General features: G+C 45.5%; 1 protein-coding gene across 1 annotated transcript in view; it reads left to right on the plus strand.

Moving 5' to 3' along the window:
- Positions 1–18,901, plus strand: part of sorcs3a (sortilin related VPS10 domain containing receptor 3a) — a gene marked incomplete at both ends in the record, with an annotated part of 256,176 nt that overhangs the window by 210,607 nt on the left and 26,668 nt on the right. The window contains 9 exons of the mRNA XM_083655384.1: positions 7–153; positions 3,398–3,500; positions 4,454–4,530; positions 5,023–5,114; positions 6,654–6,761; positions 7,264–7,381; positions 7,500–7,633; positions 10,123–10,236; positions 12,387–12,558. Of these exons, the coding sequence (XP_083511510.1) occupies positions 7–153; positions 3,398–3,500; positions 4,454–4,530; positions 5,023–5,114; positions 6,654–6,761; positions 7,264–7,381; positions 7,500–7,633; positions 10,123–10,236; positions 12,387–12,558 (1,065 nt within the window). The remainder of the gene's footprint in view (positions 1–6; positions 154–3,397; positions 3,501–4,453; positions 4,531–5,022; positions 5,115–6,653; positions 6,762–7,263; positions 7,382–7,499; positions 7,634–10,122; positions 10,237–12,386; positions 12,559–18,901) is intronic.

Here is an 18,901-nt window from a genome sequence, read left to right on the forward strand (position 1 = left end):
CACTAGGTGGGAGGGATCAAAGGCATGCTGATTGCTAACAAGAGGCAGGACAACCAGGTGAAGACCTACATCACCTTCAATAAAGGCCGCAACTGGAGGCTACTGCAGGCTCCTGCTGCTGATCTGGACGGGAACGACATTCACTGCATCCTGGTAAGATCTATGGCTGCCTTCAAAAGGAGATCTTTGCTTGCTGTTTAGCGCTGGTGTCTAAAGAGAACTAATCGATGCAGCGAAGGACCTTTGCCTGTATGCTCTATGAGACAGATAAAGTGCTGTGAAAGATGTTGCTTTACACAAGTGCTTTAGAATGTAAAACAAATGGGGATGGGGGGGTGCTAGAAGTTGGCTATAAATTGCTGCACAGGAGTCTCACTGTAACACAGTATCAATGTTGTCTCAAACTACACGCTTGGGAAACCACATGTTCTGTGAATGAGAAATGCTTCAAAATATGTCAGATAAAGTGCTATACGGTACATACTGCACTGTATCTGGTGACTGCATCTCACTCCTCATTAGACCCGCCTCCCTGTTAGGAGGAATCAGCTTTGAGGCATAAGAAGGACTTCATGCTGTGTAAGAGGTGATTTCAGGGCCATGTGGGGTGGCTTACAGGTGATTTCAGAGCCATGTGGGGTGGCTTACAGGTGATTTCAGAGCCATGTGGGGTGGCTTACAGATGATTTCAGGGCCATGTGGGGTGGCTTACAGGTGATTTCAGGGCCATGTGGGGTGGCTTACAATTGATTTCAGGGCCATGTGGGGTGGCTTACAGGTGATTTCAGGGCCATGTGGGGTGGCTTACAGGTGATTTCAGGGCCATGTGGGGTGGTTTACAGGTGATTTCAGGGCCATGTGGGGTGGTTTACAGGTGATTTCAGGGCCATGTGGGGCTGGCTTACAGGTGATTTCAGGGCCATGTGGGGTGGCTTACAGGTGATTTCAGGGACATGTGGGGTGGTTTACAGGTGATTTCAGGGCCATGTGGGGCTGGCTTACAGGTGATTTCAGGGCCATGTGGGGTGGCTTACAGGTGATTTCAGGGACATGTGGGGTGGTTTACAGGTGATTTCAGGGACATGTGGGGTGGCTTACAGGTGATTTCAGGGACATGTGGGGTGGCTTACAGGTGATTTCAGGGTCATGTGGGGTGGCTTACAGGTGATTTCAGGGCCATGTGGGGTGGCTTACAGGTGATTTCAGGGACATGTGGGGTGGCTTACAGGTGATTTCAGGGTCATGTGGGGTGGCTTACAGGTGATTTCAGGGTCATGTGGGGTGGCTTACAGGTGATTTCAGGGCCATGTGGGGCTGGCTTACAGGTGATTTCAGGGCCATATGGGGCTGGCTTACACGTGATTTCAGGGCCATGTGGGGCTGGCTTACAGGTGATTTCAGGGCCATGTGGACAGGCTCACAGCTGATTTCAGGGCCATGTGGGGCTGGCTTACAGGTGATTTCAGGGCCATGTGGGGTGGCTTACAGGTGATTTCAGAGCCATGTGGGGTGGCTTACAGGTGATTTCAGGGCCATGTGGGGTGGCTTACAGGTGATTTCAGAGTGATTTCAGAGCCATGTGGGGTGGCTTACAGGTGATTTCAGAGTGATTTCAGAGCCATGTGGGCTGGCTTACAGGTGATTTCAGGGACATGTGGGGGTGGCTTACAGGTGATTTCAGGGACATGTGGGGTGCCTTAAGTTACAAGTGATTTCAGGGCCATGTGGGGTGCCTTAAGTTACAGGTGATTTCAGGGTCATGTGGGGTGCCTTAAGTTACAGGTGATTTCAGGGCCATGTGGGGTGCTTTAAGTTACAGGTGATTTCAGGGTCATGTGGGCTGGCTCACAGCTGATTTCAGGGCCATGTGGGCAGGCTTACAGGTGATTTCAGGGATATGTGGGGTGCTTTAAGTTACAGGTGATTTCAGGGACATGTGGGGTGGCTTACAGGTGATTTCAGGGACATGTGGGGTGGCCTACAGCTTCACCGTGATTGCGCATTCATGTGACATTTTAATTAGTGGCGCAGATTCTTTGTGATTACCCTGTTCGGTGCTGGTGCCCTTGGTGTCCTTACACCAGTGTCATGCTATCAATTGTAAAGATGAAAGCGGACACTTTTTGCCCTGGTCTGTGAACAGACGTAATTGTCTTCTGTTGTATGCTTGCCTTGGAGACTTGACTTCATGCTTTTATGCAAATTGCACCGCTCTTTGTATTAATGACAGATAAAATGCAATTAGCAGAACCTACGGAGGCGGAGGAGCTGCTGCTCTTTGGGAGACTAATGAACTTGGCTTGTGTTTTGATGTTTTTGTTTGAGTATTTTATTTCTATATACTGTAGTTGCTGTAATTAAATAAGCTGATGTGTAGCTACAATATACATTTTAATGCATAATATATTTAAAGTAAAATAAATATATTTAAAGTCAATGTTCACTTTGTATAGGAAGAGTATCATTGCAAAATGAGATATTCACCATTTGAACATATTGATGACAAATTGATCATTGCTGGCATAAAAGTCAAGCACCTTCTGGTTAAATGTTGACTGCTGGTTTTTGTGTAGCATTTTTTTCCTTCCAAAATACACGGTATACTAGTTCTCCTACCCGTTGGAGCACACAATCACTGGCTATTTAGTCAGGCTCAGGTCTGCACCATCAGTAGCTAACGGATGGAGCTCTCCGTGGTGCTGAAGCTGCATGTGTGAACCGTTCAGGTCTGCTCCATCAGTAGCTAACGATGGAGCAGACCTGAGCGGTCTCCATGGTGCTGAACCCGTGTTCACTCATTTTAGCAACTAATTATCAATTTTTGCCCATTTAGTCGGCCCTTATGACCTAATTAAAAAATCCAGCCTTGTCACCGTCTGCTCAGGACCCCTGAGATACCCATGCCAATATGAATGCTGTCAGGCCGACGTTGTCTGAGGAAAATGCAAGAGACACATACATACAGAGATACATACATACTTAGGTTTGTTAATTTATGTATGAGATATGTTTTTTTGTTGTTTTTTTGTTGTTGGGATGAAACCCTTCATATTGTATGAACTACCTGTAGTTCCTTTTCTTCGACTTAGGTCCTTACACATCAAGAGCGATGCGAATATACGGCACGAAATTGCGACGCGAGTTTTGACCCACCTGTCAATCACAGCCACAGATGTGTACACGTCGGAAGCGAATTTCTGAAAAATCGACCGTGGTTCGAAAAAATAAACACCGCAATAACGCTCAGCGAAACTTCGCCGTCGGTATGCACGGTTGCATTGACTGATATAGGTTCGGAAAATATTATTGACGTGCGAATTAATCGCACGAAAAAAACGTGCTCGGTGTGTAAGGACCTTAGGCTTGCAGTTGAGGAATGTGTATTTTCTTTCTCCAGCCTTTCTGTTCACTCCATCTCCAACTGCAAACGTCAGAGAATCCCTACTTGTCAGGAACGATCTCCACCAAGAGCTCCGCACCAGGGATCATCGTCGCCACGGGTGAGACCAAAGCTTTCATAGGAATTGTCCATGGCAAATTCCATAGATCATAGACCATAGTGTGTGTGAGTGTGTGTGTGTGTGTGTGCATCAGTGTTGTAGTCAAGTCCCTATATCTCAGTTCAAGTCGAGTCTCGACTCCCCAGTGTTCAAGTCCAAGTCACCAAAGAAGAGTCTGAGTCTGAGACCGCGTCTGGAGTTACTGAACATGAGTGTGAATCCACATGTAGTAGGTGGATGACACGTGCCTGCCCTTGCACACAACTGAATAATGTCAACTTCAACTGAATTAATGTATTTAATGTAGCGATCAATATCTTATGCCAAATTATTAGGGCCTATTATAAATACAAAAAACAGGCTTTATCAATTAACAAGTCCGAATCCTCGTCTTCATCTTCTGAGTCCGAATGCATGAATGTTTGAGTCCAAGTCCATGTCATCAGTGCTCAGGTCCTAGTCGAGTCACAAGTCTTGAAAATGTGTGAATGGAGTCCTGACTCGATTCGACTACAACACTGACATGCATGTGTGTGTGTGTTTGTGCGTGTGTGTGTTTGTCTTCTGATCTGTCTGTGTTGTCTTTGGTATGTGAGAAGAATTTTGAATAAACATGCACCCCCCACTGCCGTGTGTGTGTGTGTGTGTGTGTGTGTGTGTGTGTGCGTGTGTGTGGGGGTTTGATGTATTGTTTTTCTAACGCCAAACAATTGCCAGATTGATGGATGTATTCACGCTCCTCCATGTCTCGCATTGTGTTGCCTGATTGAAGCAGGCATAGGAGGTGGTTGTGCTCTTCTTTCTGTTGTTCACATGCTTTTGAGCGAGAAATATGATCTGGGAATCAAGCCAGTAGGGTTAAATTCATCATGGCCCTGGTCTGATTAGCCTGTATAATTTCACTGTGATTTCATTATCATTATACATTTTTTTTGTTGCCATTTTCACTGCAGGAAATATTGGAGCGGAATTGTCTTACAACAATGTTGGCATGTTCATATCATCTGATGCCGGCAACAGCTGGAGACAGGTGAGCTTATAATGAAGCCAACCAATGTCAGGCCAGTTGACAGTCATGTACTGTACTGTAGGTTGGAATATAAAACCCTTTCTTAAAGCAATATTCCACATTGCTTTAACATGGGGGTTATTTGACACTTGACCACCATGAAAACCAGAATATAAACTACTCAATAATATTGGATGCAGCTGGGCGAGTTTTGTTAAGCAATTGAGATTTTTACTTCCCATTCACTTGAATGAGGCCAGGAAAATAGCCTGAAAACAGACATTGAACACATTGAGCATTCTGGTTTCCATGGCGGTCAAGTGCCAAAAAAAAAAACCCATGTTAAAACGAAGTGGAATATAGCTTGAAGGTGTCATGTTATACAATATAATACAATTCATCGTGGCAACATTTCAATGATATGAAGTTAACGTATATGCTGCAGTGGATATAACACTGCATTGTTCAGTACCGTCGTAAGGGACTGATCTGACGCATGTTGTCCGTGCTCAGATTTTTGAAGAGGAGCACAACGTGTGGTTTCTGGACAAAGGAGGGGCCCTTGTCGCTGTGAAGCAGCCATCTGTACCGACCAGACACTTGTGGTAGGTCCTGTCCACACTTCTTCCCTTGTTCTCTTGCTATTTTCGTTCTGTGCCACATTTCCCACCTTCTATTTCATTACCGTGACAACTATCTCCAGGTTATCTCAGCCCTCGCGCTCTAAAATAATGATCGTATGGATTGCATGTGATATCATATCCATTTAATGATGCATTTTCACCGTTACTCTAGCAAGGAAATCTTAGGAAATCTAATCTGGAGATTTTTTTTTCACCACCCCCACTTGTCGTTAACACTAACAGCCAGCAGCCCTAGCCACCCTTTTAGTGTTTTCATTAACATGTTGCCTTCCTCCTGCCAAATTGGCTGCCTATGCTTTGCCTCGGTGCAGACTAATCCAAGTGAGACCAGATCTGTTCTCCAATCACTTTTTGCAACAATTTTGAAATTAGTTTTAGAAGCAGTGGAGTGGAGCCTGCTGGGTTTTTGTTTCACAACCAATTTAAGTGCTATGGTGGAGAAACTGGAAGGCAGACAAAAAAGATAGATAGAAAGAAGCCTGTATATCTCCGCTGCGCTGTACGGCAGCCATTGTCTTTCTTCCCTAGCCTTTGTTGCCTGTCATGAAGCTGATAATAGGTAACATGTCAAAGCTTTTCCTGGTGTCGGTGCTCTTAGCCAAATGAAGGCAGTGGGGCCTTTTTAGAGGCAACATGGGGTATTTTCTCTCTCTTCCGAGCACAGGCCCCCGCACTGTTTCAACCTGTGTCACGCCAGGTACTGCATCCTAGTTGTCACGCCAGGTACTGCGTCCTAGTTGTCACGTCAGGTACTGCGTCCTAGTTGTCACGTCAGGTACTGCGTCCTAGTTGTCACGTCAGGTACTGCGTCCTAGTTCTCACTTCTGCACCGACGTTGATAAGCTGTCAGACTCAATAGAGCCCGCGCCCCCCATGATGAAAGCTGTCCAAATTTTGGGGCGCTCTCCTTGCCCCCCTCTGCAGTTTTGTAGTCAAACATGAAACACTCCTCTTCCTGTCTGCAGACTTTACCCAGGACCCCGTGACGTTGCTCTTTTTCATTTCTGATACCAAAACATCTCTTTTCATGTGTTCTGAAAGCTTTTTTTTTTTTGTGTGTGTGTGTGTGTGTGTGTGTGTGTGTGTGTGCATCTTTGCTTTGATCGTCAGACAATCTATTTAATATCCCTTTTTATCCTCTCCCTTTTGATATTTTTTTACCCAATGCTACACTAGCTAATTGCACAGAGAGTCAGAGATTTGTCTTTTGAGAGAAGCCAGTCGTTCTGATCCCCATCTAAATCCTCCCTCCTGCTCTAATAGAGAATGTCTGTTTGCCCGTCACGGCTCTTTCTGGGTTTGTGATGGGAATGTGTTCTCTCTCTCACACACTCACTCACTCACTCACACACTCTCTCACACTCACACACACACACACACACACGCACGCACGCACGCACGCACGCACGCACGCACGCACGCACGCACGCACGCACGCACGCACGCACGCACGCACGCACGCACACACGCACGCACACGCACACACACACACACACACAGGGTCAGCTTTGACGAGGGGAGGCAGTGGACCCGACACAGCTTCTCTTTGGTGCCTCTGTTTGTGGACGGCGTCTTGGTGGAGGCTGGGGCAGAGAACCAGATCATGACGTAAGTCCACCTATTACAAAAGACGGTGATGACGTGTTTGATGTCTTTGTGTATGTATCCAGTTCGGGGGCTTTTGTTTTGGGGCGTTATTGTGAGTCGAGTGAAGAGTGAACGGTGTATTTCTGCTGTCCTGTTCAGGGAAAAGGCTAGAAGGGAGGAAAACGTTCCAATGCAACGCATGGTGGTGTTCAGTCTTTATTAAGCCACGTTTATGAGACATACTGGCTCATAAATGCCGCGAGTCTGATTTTACAGACTGAGAGACCACTTGATAGATCTATTAGATCGTATTAAGGACAGATGAATCACTCAGTAGGACAGCTGCTGCTTAATGTACAGACAAGCCTTGTCACCTCACATTATCTCGACTACCTATTGATGTAGACTGTAGCTAAGCGTATGATGCCAACGCAATTGGACTGTGTGATGAGACTGTGATGATCATGTTCTTGGCTTAGGTTAGGCTAATAATAAACTGAACTTTGTCATTGGTCGAACGCAGCTTTTTCGGACACTTTAGCCACCGCTCCGAATGGCAGCTCATCAAGATCGACTACAAGTCGATCTTCAGCAGGAAATGCACCGAGGAAGACTATCAAACCTGGCACTTGCACAACCAGGTAAAACACATTGTGCTTCACTTCCCTACTTGTTTATGTGCCCCCTACCACGCTGATGCTCCTAATAGCATATAGCGAATAGCTTCTCAAGTCATTATGGTGCTCCTTGTGCCCACAGGGTGAGCCATGCGTGATGGGACAAAAACAGATTTACATGAAGCGCAGGCCTGGAAACTACTGCATGCTGGGAAAGGACTATTCCCGGATCCTCTCAGCGGAGTCTTGCATTTGCCGGGCCCATGATTTTGAATGGTAAGAGAGGATGTTTGTCTTCGCTCGGCACAATAGCCTATTGATTTTTTTCCTTCTTCATAATCTTCTAGCGGGATTACCTTTCTCTCCATTGTCTGCGTAAGGAGAACTTTAACAACAATGTCGGTTCTCCGGCGCTGCCGCGCATTTAAAAGTACCACTTTAAAAGGGAGTGTTAACCGCGTTTCATTATTTAGCAGTGTGAGTGTCCTGGGCAGCTGCCAGGTGTGAATGCGTCGAACGGTATATGAATGTGGAGCAGGGCTTTGTGGAGTAGGGCTTTGAATGTGGAGCAGGGCAGTTAGTCAAGATTTAAAAAGAAAAATAAAAAAAAGCCAGCATCCACCCCCCCATCCAATGAATCCATCTAGCAAATATTTATTTTAAATAACATCCTCAGTCCACTCAAAGAGGATATAACATAGTTTTTATAGTAATAGAATCCAAGAAATGTGTACGCAGTTAAAGTTAGTTGAATTTAATTCTATAATATAATACGAGGGATCTGGTGCAACACAGGCAAAGAAAATGAATGGACTTTCGAAAATATCAGTGCTGTGTTTGAGGTATAATCTAACTTTTATTTTGCACATTATAATTTATAACTTGAGATTGTCTTCTGTTTGCTCCATCTGCTGTTATTGATGTGATCAGTCAAATTCCTCGTTTGTAATATGATTACTCACTATGGCTATTAAAATGAATCTGGAATCCTATGTTCTTATATGCACTTTTTTCATACTATCCACATTTGTCACTAAACCCATGAGTGGATGCAGATTTATTTGGAGGAAAATTACTTTGATGGATGTGTGAGCTCATGGAAATACTGCACAAGAGCTAACAGTTTGACAGCAGAGTGAACCGCTTTGTATTAGAGCAGGGGTGCCCACACTTTTTCAGCTTGGGAGCTACTTTTAAAATGACCAAGTCAAAGTGATCTACCAAACATATTTATTTATATATATATACACTGAGTATACAGTGGAAAACAGTGGAACAGTGGAAAAACAGTAAAAAAAAAAAAAATCCCCTCAATGCCATGCGATCGACCACATTACATTCGCGATCGACCGGTCGATCGCGATCAACGTATTGGGCACCCCTGTATTAGAGCAACACAGAGGAATAGCACAAGCTACAGTATATGGCCGCTACTATACAAAATTAAATAAATAAAAAAATAAAAAAAACAGTAGGGGAAAGAATTGGTGACTTATCACTTTAATGGCAAGTATGATGTGTCATCTGTTGTGGTAGCAAGCTAAAAGTGCAACAACTGAAGCATGCAGCTTTGAGAGAGCAGTTACATACACACACAATTTGCATTGCACATTCTGTACGCCAATTTTGAAACATTTAAGAGAACTCAATTGCAGATGCTATTCATGTGTCTCATTCATTTAGTCCATTTGCAGTTTAAGTTTTCCAATAATCAGATACGTTTGGGGATCGTTTCACGCAATATGCTCATAATGTTTGCATGCTTGCTATGCTCATAATACCACTGAGAAGATGAGGGGTGTAAATAGTTTCAATTTGTATGCAAATCCGAGACGGGTTGTACTGTTTTTATCTTGTAATGGCAGGGAACAGGAAAAAGCCACCCATACATAACAGCATAACAGTAAGTTGTGTTTGTGGAAGGTCAAAGTGTGGTACTGGGTACTAATTGGTTCCGTTTGAACTGGTGGAAAATTTGTTTTATTTTATCTTCAGGTGAGTCGTTGTCTGATCTCTGCCTGTGTGTGTGTGTGTGTGTGTGTGTGTGTGTGTGTGTGTGTGTGTGTGTGTGTGTGTGCGTGCGTGTCTCTGCAGGGGGTGCTATGTTGCATGCTTAAAATTCTAAAATTATCATTTTAAAACTTATCAATATTAAAAGAGATCAACTTTTAATTGACTTTGAAGTGTGAAATATGGAGTGGAAATGGGGGGGGAAATCAGAAAAAAGAAAAAATGTTTACTGATCAGGCTTTTATGAAATGATGTGTCTCTTTAACCTTTTTAGACATATGGGCCTGTGCAGGCAATATGCCTTGACAGTCTGTTAATGAATAGTCCACAGTTTAATGACAGAGCCAAACTCGACTAGTCAGCCACAGGCTTGTTAGTTTTGTTTATTTGTTCTGGCTCGGTAATTAATTGATAAATCAATGTCAGGACCGTTATTAGAACAGACACTTGCTTACCTTGCTTTGTAAGATGTAAATCAAGTTGTGAATGGAATGCTAGCGAGCAAGAGAGCGTTAGCAGCCCGGGTGTGTGGAGGCGGGCCCTGGGGGTTCCCACGCTGCATCACACGGTTGTGGAACATTTTTCAACAGCGCCCTTAATCAATACATAATAATGATGTGTCTCTATGCCAGACAGCCCCTGGTCCCCAGTTATGGAGAGATAGATAAGAGGGGGAAATGGTACACACTGTATGACAATATGCCCCATGCTGATATTGATCAGGAGTGGTGTGGCTGTGCTTTGTTGTCTGATAGTGATTATGGATATGAGCGCCGCGGGGACGGGAACTGCAGGCCGGCCTTTTGGTTCAATCCCTCCACTGTGTCCAGAAGCTGCAGCCAGGGTCAGAACTACTTCAACAGCACGGGGTGAGTGGTGTGCCAGGGTCAGAACTACTTCAACAGCACGGGGTGAGTGGTGTGCCAGGGTCAGAACTACTTCAACAGCACGGGGTGAGTGGTGTGCCAGGGTCAGAACTACTCCAACAGCACGGGGTGAGTGGTGTGCCAGGGTCAGAATTACTTCCAACAGCATGGGGTGAGTGGTGTGCCAGGGTCAGAACTACTTCAGCAGCACGGCATGAGTGGTGTGCCAGGGTCAGAACTACTTCAGCAGCACGGCATGAGTGGTGTGCCAGGGTCAAAACTACTTCAGCAGCACGGCATGAGTGGTGTGCCAGGGTCAGAACTACTTCAACAGCACAGGGTGAGTGGTGTGCCAGGGTCAGAACTACTTCAACAGCACGGGGTGAGTGGTGCACCAGAGTCAGGACTACTTCAACAGCACGGGGTGAGTGGTGTGCCAGGGTCAGAACTACTTCAACCGCACGGGGTGAGTGGTGCACCAGAGTCAGGACTACTTCAACAGCACGGGGTGAGTGGTGTGCCAGGGTCAGAACTACTTCAGCAGCATGGCATGAGTGGTGTGCCAGGGTCAGAACTACTTCAACAGCACGGGGTGAGTGGTGCGCCAGGGTCAGAACTACTTCAACAGCACGGGGTGAGTGGTGTGCCAGGGTCAGAACTACTTCAACAGCACACGGTGAGTGGTGTGCCAGGGTCAGAACTACTTCAACAGCACACGGTGAGTGGTGTGCCTGGGTCAGAACTACTTCAACAGCACGGGGTGAGTGGTGTGTCAGGGTCAGAACTACTTCAACAGCACGGGGTGAATGGTGTGCCAGGGTCAGAACTACTTCAACAGCATGGGGTGAATGGTGTGCCAGGGTCAGAACTACTTCAACAGCACACGGTGAGTGGTGTGCCAGGGTCAGAACTACTTCAACAGCACGGGGTGAGTGGTGTGCCAGGGTCAGGACTACTTCAACAGCGTGGGGTGAGTGGTGTGTCAGGGTCAGAACTACTTCAACAGCACGGGGTGAGTGGTGTGCCAGGGTCAGAACTACTTCAACAGCACGGGGTGAGTGGTGTGCCAGGGTCAGAACTACTTCAACAGCGTGGGGTGAGTGGTGTGCCAGGGTCAGAACTACTTCAACAGCACGGGGTGAGTGGTGTGCCAGGGTCAGAACTACTTCAACAGCACGGGGTGAGTGGTGTGCCAGGGTCAGAACTACTTCAACAGCACGGGGTGAGTGGTGTGCCAGGGTCAGAACTACTTCAACAGCACACGGTGAGTGGTGTGCCAGGGTCAGGACTACTTCAACAGCGTGGGGTGAGTGGTGTGCCAGGGTCAGGACTACTTCAACAGCGTGGGGTGAGTGGTGTGCCAGGGTCAGAACTACTTCAACAGCACACGGTGAGTGGTGTGCCAGGGTCAGGACTACTTCAACAGCGTGGGGTGAGTGGTGTGCCAGGGTCAGGACTACTTCAACAGCGTGGGGTGAGTGGTGCGTCAGGGTCAGAACTACTTCAACAGCACACGGTGAGTGGTGTGCCAGGGTCAGAACTACTTCAACAGCACGGGGTGAGTGGTGTGCCAGGGTCAGAACTACTTCAACAGCACGGGGTGAGTGGTGTTGGCTCGGCTCATAGGATGGAATATTGAGGTCTGAGTGCAGCTTCTTTACAATACAGCTGGCTTGTTTTGGAGCCTCGCTATTCCCATTGTCATCACTGTACGCAGTGGAAGATCCAGTTCAGTAACTCTCCTCCTAAATAAAAAAAAGAATACTGTTCCAGCGTAATGTGTAGTTAAGCATTAGCATAATGTAACCCAAGTCAGAATAACTGCTCAAGGCCAAAATGAACTTGATTAATATTTACCTTAATCTTTCTTTTACTGATGAGGAAATGGGTTTTTCCATGTGCTAGTTTGTCTTTTGTTACACTGCCATTGTGATTAAGCATTGCACGGTGTCAGGCCTCTGACACAGCCTGCCTTGTCAATATTGATCTGGTCTGTTTTTACACGGTCAGGCTGTAGATCTCTACTGACATAGTGTACCATTCTGCTGAGAACAACAACGTCCTTTCATAAACCAAGTGCATTTAGCATCATGTAAACTAACGGATTATGTAGAATAGACACATTAAACTTTAACTTGTATGTCTCTCTAAAGGTACCGTAAAGTGGTGTTGAACAACTGCACCAAAGGAGTGAAGGAGCTGTACACGGCCAGAAAGCAGCAGTGCCCCAACAGACCTCCGAAAGGCCTCTCGCTGACCACCAGAGACGGCAAGCTCACTGCCAAGCTGGCCAACAACGTCACCTTCCTGGTGCATCTGGACGAGGTGGGGGAACTGAGCAAACATGGCTGTCTCAATGGCCAAGACGGATGCTTGTTTTCCCTAAAGCAGCAATGAATTCCATCGATTTCTACCTTAAGACACATGAAATGAAAATCAATGTGTGGCTGCACTGCATGGAAATGAGAGTGGAGGTGCTGCGTGTTGTTTGTGCACTGAAGCTGAAATGTGGATTGTCTCTTTGCAGTTTGCCTACGACAACATGATACTCAATTGCTAAAGTTGGGCAAAAGAAAAAAAAACAGCCTGGCGCCGTCTCGGAAGAGTAATCTCATTCTGACCACTCGCCAATGTTGAATAGAGTCAAATGGATCCAAATCACGCACGGCACGAGTTCCAAGCTCAGACGGAAGCAAAAGCGGACGACTTCACACAGGATGGCCCCGTTAGTGATTGAGCGGCACCGCGTTCAGAGCCAGGGCCGGCGCTTTGCCACGGCTCCCTAGACGCCGTTGAACTCGCTCACATTATAGCCAGCCAGAATATGTTCCATTGATATTAAGTGCAGGGTCTGGGGCGTTAGCAGCAGCAGCAGTGCTTCCCCTGCGCTGCTACAGTTCAAGGTAAGTGTCTCTCCCCCGGGGTCTTGTCCAGGCCCAGTTGTCATATTACCGCGAGATGAGTTGAGGAATTGAGGCCTATTTCTTTCATTAAGAGGGGGATTGTCTGATAGAAGAGGGAGGAGCGGAGGCGGGCGGTAGAGAGGAGCGACGTGATAAGAGACGAGAAGGGTGGGCTGGATGATCCTCGTGCCGTCGGGCCCCCGTCTGCATTGGCAAAAATTCTCAAGATGAATTCAAAGTTTAATTTATATTCATGAAGCCCACGATGGCAGTATTTCTTGCGGGGAGCAAATGGCACTAAATATTTAATGTGCAGAAAGTACTGTCGAGCACATGTGGATAAAAAAGAAATCAAGAAAAAATGGACGCGAGTGATGTTTTGGGATAGGGTCAGATCTGCACCGCCACAGTCGATTGTCTGGACTTTGTATTGTTTGAGAGATGTTGTCATTGTTTGAGTTATTGTGGTTATAGATGGACTGTGGAAAGGTGTAGTACCTAAATGATGTCAGCCAAGTCTCAAACATGTATGTTGAATTCAACTTCTGTTCTCTATTTGGTATCAAAAGAAGGTGACAGGGAAATTCAGCATGCTTTGAGTTTGGTGTATAGAGTAGCCTATGCTCTGTTTGTGTGTGTGTGTGTGTGTGCGTGTGTGTGTGTGTGTGTGTGTGTGTGCGCGTGTGTGTGTGTGTGTGTGCGTGCGTGCATGCGTGTTTTATTGTAATTGTCTGGACCGAAATCTGGTGTACTAGTTCTTCATATTATTACGCAATATCAAATAAAAAATCTGTCGTAGTAAAATCAAAGCACATCCATCTTTGGGACAGCATGTGAAAGATATCAAAGTTTTTCAAATTTCCTTCTGTAGTGTCTCTTATGATCCTGTCACAAAAAGGACCAGAGAAGAAATACTTTAATTATAATCATAGAGTTGACAAAGAATTACAGCATGTTTAGATTCATTGCACTACACACTTTTGAGTTCTCACATGTCACATTGGCACTGTGGGTTCAGGTGTGACACCCACCTGAACAACTGTTGGTATGCAAACTCCAGACAACCTGTACACCAGGGGTGGGCAACTATTTTTCATGGGGGGCCACATGAGAAATCCAGATTGTTGCCGGGGGCCGAACAAATATTGTCATGCCGTAACCCAGGGATGGGCAACTTTGATGATAGAGAGGGCCACAAAAAAAGTCCTCGCTACCAGATTTTGCTGAGGGCTGAACGGCGCCAGCAGCGCGAAAACATTGGGGCATTTGAAGCCAGGTTTAGAGGAATAACTCATTTTAAATTAACCGTTGTGATGTCATTATTCAATCTTAACCACCAATATTTGATCCTTGTCTCACTCACTCCTATGTCACCACACTCTCCCTGCAGGGCTTGAAATTAACTTTTTTCACCACCTGCCAATATGGCTGCTAGATTTTAAAGTTACCAGCCAATTAGAATTTCCACTATCCAAAATGTTTTTCTTGAAATAAACCAGAATATGAGTGGGTTAATTTAAGCATAAGTATCAGTAAGTGGCCGGGATTCTCAAAGCCTGTATTGAGGGTCACACGAACATGCACTCTTGAAGCGAAATAAATCCAAAACCAACAAGTTAATTATTTAAATTTCTACCTCAATGTAGAACAGCCATTTCTTACACATGAGATTACTTTTGGCCTTTTAGTCATAAAGATTATTGAAAGATATTCCATATTCCAGACTGAAATGCTATAACAGAAGAATATTGGCCAGAATGACATGAACATTTGGACACTTATTCAGCGGGTATCTTCCATGTTGCGTTCAGGTGCACTGTAAAAAAAAAAAAAAAAAAAAAAACTTTTTTTGCAATTCCATCGCAGGCCACACAGGGGGCCGTATGTTGCCCATGTGTGCTTTATAGTAACGTTCAGTCATAACTCATTTATAATTAAGCCCATAGTTAATGAACTAATCATGTACAAAACACACATAGTCACATATTTTATATACTGTATATGTTGTAAGCCTAATTTTTGCCATCACAGCTGCTTTTTACATGTATGGGATAATACAGGCTAATATACAAGGTGTCCCAAGCTCTGAGTCATTATAAACTCAATTAGCTACAGAAGTTAATGTTCACATTCAGTCCTTGTATATTTCTCTTATGTGTTCAACATTCCTTTCCTCCTCTGTGTGTGTGTGATTGAGAAATGAGATGCAGGTGGTGTTCATCCTAATTGGCCTGGTCAGGTGTCAGATTGCTGCTGGCTGATTGGCTGGTGGAGAGCATTTAAGCCAGCTGATGCCATCCTGTCGCCCCTTGCTCTCCTCATTCCCAATGATGATGGCTGCTGTGCTGACTGCTGTGTTCTGTCAGGTAGGAACTGTGTGTAGACCTACTTTAGTAGTTCTGCAGAACTTTATTAAGATGTGTCTTTATCTTGGTAGACCTGTGCAGTCTAAACTGTAAATAGTTACCTTCCAGATCTACACTTTTGTACACTGTAAATAACACTTACCCAAGTAGCAGAAAGTAGGGGGAGAAGCCCTTTAGTTTTTTGTAACATTTTCTCATGTTTATTTTGTAGGAGCTTATAGGTAAGAGCTGTGTCTCATTTAATCCATCATTTTCTTTTCTTAGGTAAATTTAAGGTTGGGGATTAGTTTGATTGGTTAGTTGTGTTGGGGCCATGCTGTGCTCTGAAACTAAACCTGCTACTTGTGAACTTGTGATGGTGGTTTGGCTGATCATCCTTGGGAGTGGGAAGAGTGGGGGCACTTTTGTGTTGCGGTCCGGTTCCCCGAGGCCGGTTCCTAACATAATTGGGTGCTCGTCTGCTGTTCTCATTTGTCAGCACGTCGTCTGTGAGTGTGTGTGTGTATATATATATTTTATATGTTTTTCTGGTGGGCAGTCTTTGTGCAGGTGGTAAATGGTGTTAATCAAGGTGCCTTTGCATGGAGCTGAGGAAGCTCATGGTGGTAAAGCTGGTGGAGATGTTTGTTGGAGGAGGAGCCGGTCAGAGGGGACCAGTAAGACTGAGGAGGGGCGTGACAAGGCAGGGCCGTCAGTAGCACCGTTTCTCCTCTTTCTGTGTAGACTGCTACCCTACAAGAGTCTCCGTACATAGACTTGCCTGTCACTCTGACTCCCAAGCCGTCTAAATCAGCGATACAGACGTATTTACAAGTGTCACAGAAACATTTCAAAGCCACATATTGAGAAGAAGGGTTCATAGCTTCTCGACGTTGGGGTTAGAAAGCTCGTCGCTGCTCATAAATGCCTCTTTTCATCTGAAGTCTGTGCTGGTGATATTTTTTACCGAGCTTTCGGCCAGAGTGGTGCTGTTGAGCGCTCTGACGGCTGGGAGCTCTAACCTGGAAAAAATATCACCAGCACAGACTTCAGATGAAAAGAGGCATTTATGAGCAGCGTCGAGCTTTCTAACCCCGACGTCGAGAAGCGATGAACCCTTCTCAATATGTGGCTTTGAAATGTTTCTGTGACACTTGTACATACGTCTGTATCACTGATTTAGACGGCTTGGGAGTCAGAGTCACAGGCAAGTCTATGTACGGAGACGGGACTCTTGTAGGGTAGCATAGTCTACACAGAAAGAGGAGAAACGGTGCTACTGACGGCCCTGCCTTGCCACGCCCCTCTCAGTCTTACTGGTCCCCTCTGACCGGCTCCTCCTCCAACAAACATCTCCACCAGCTTTACCACCATGAGCTTCCTCAGCTCCATGCAAAGGCACCTTGACTAACACCATTTACCACCTGCACAAAGACTGCCCACCAGACAAACATATAAAATATATATATATATATACACTCAGATGACGTGCTGACTAACGAGAAAAGCGGGCGACCCCCTATTATGTTAGGAACCGGCCTTGGGGAAGGGGACGGCAACACAAAAGTGCCCCACTCTTCCCACTCCCAAAGATGATCAGCCAAACCACCATCACAAGTAGCAGGTTTAGTTTCAGAGCACAGCATGGCCCCAACATCAACAAATCAAACTAATCGCCAACCTTAAACTTACCTAAGAAAAGGATGGATTAAAAAAATAAATAGACACAGCTCTCACCTATAAGCTCCTACAAAATAAACACGAGAAAATGTTACAAAACTAAAGGGCTTCTCCCTCCTACTTGGGTAAGAGTTATTTAGTGTCAAAAAGTATAGATCTGGAAGGTAGCTATTTACATTTTAGACTGCACAAGTCTACCTAGACAAGGACAGATCTAAAAGTTCTAAAGAACTACCAAAGTAGGCCCACACAGTTCCTACCTCACCTGACAGAACAAAGAGTCAGCAGAGAGCAGCCATCATCGTTGGCAATGACAGCAAGGGGATGGCATCGCCAAACCCATTCAACAATGCAGAAACAGGAAGTTGGTGACATGAAATGTTTTGGCTATCATTCAAAACTGAATTAGCTACAGAATTTAACCGTTTGAGTCTTTATCATGTGTTACATCATTCCTTTCCTATGTGTGTGATTGAATTTATGATGTACTCTTTCAGTCCACTCATTGTACTCCTAATTCCCAACTATGATGACTCTTTGCTGTATTCTGTCAGGTAGGAACTGTGTAGGCCTACTTAGTTCTTCAGAACTTGATGTGTTATCTTGGTGGACCTGTGGAGTCTAAACTGTAAATAGCTACTTCCAGCTCTACACTTTTGTACACCAACATCTTACCTAAGTAAAGTAGGAGGGAGAAGCCCTTTAGTTTTTTGTAACATTTTCTCATGTTTATTTTGTAGGAGCTTATAGGTGAGAGCTGTCTTTATTTAATCCATCCTTTTCTTAGGTAAGTTTAAGGTTGGGGATTAGTTTGTTGTTGGGGCCATGCTGTGCTCTGAAACTAAACCTGCTACTTGTGAACTTGTGATGGTGGTTTGGCTGGTCATCCTTGGGAGTGGGAAGAGTGGGGGCACTTTTGTGTTGCCGTCCCCTTCCCCAAGGCCAGTTCCTAACATAATTGGGGGCTCGTCTGCTTTTCTCATTCGTCAGCACGTCATCTGTGAGTGTGTGTGTATATATATATTTTATATGTTTGTCTGGTGGGCAGTCTTTGTGCAGGTGGTAAATGGTGTGCATGGAGCTGAGGAAGCTCATGGTGGTAAAGCTGGTGGAGAGAGAGGTTTGTTGGAGGAGGAGCCGGTCAGAGGGGACCAGTAAGACTGAGAGGGGCGTGGCAAGGCAGGGCCGTCAGTAGCACCGTTTCTCCTCTTTCTGTGTAGACTATGCTACCCTACAAGAGTCCCGTCTCCGTACATAGACTTGCCTGTGACTCTGACTCCCAAGCCGTCTAAATCAGTGATACAGACGTATGTACAAGTGTCACAGAAACATTTCAAAGCCACATATTGAGAAGGGTTCATCGCTTCTCGACGTCGGGGTTAGAAAGCTCGACGCTGCTCATAAATGCCTCTTTTCATCTGAAGTCTGTGCTGGTGATATTTTTTCCAGGTTAGAGCTCCCAGCCGTCAGAGCGCTCAACAGCACCACTCTGGCCGAAAGCTCGGTAAAAAATATCACCAGCACAGACTTCAGATGAAAAGAGGCATTTATGAGCAGCGACGAGCTTTCTAACCCCAACGTCGAGAAGCTATGAACCCTTCTTCTCAATATGTGGCTTTGAAATGTTTCTGTGACACTTGTAAATACGTCTGTATCGCTGATTTAGACGGCTTGGGAGTCAGAGTGACAGGCAAGTCTATGTACGGAGACTCTTGTAGGGTAGCAGTCTACACAGAAAGA

Source organism: Poromitra crassiceps, assembly GCF_964638095.1.
Source record: "Poromitra crassiceps genome assembly, chromosome: 19".
Taxonomy (NCBI): domain Eukaryota; kingdom Metazoa; phylum Chordata; class Actinopteri; order Beryciformes; family Melamphaidae; genus Poromitra; species Poromitra crassiceps.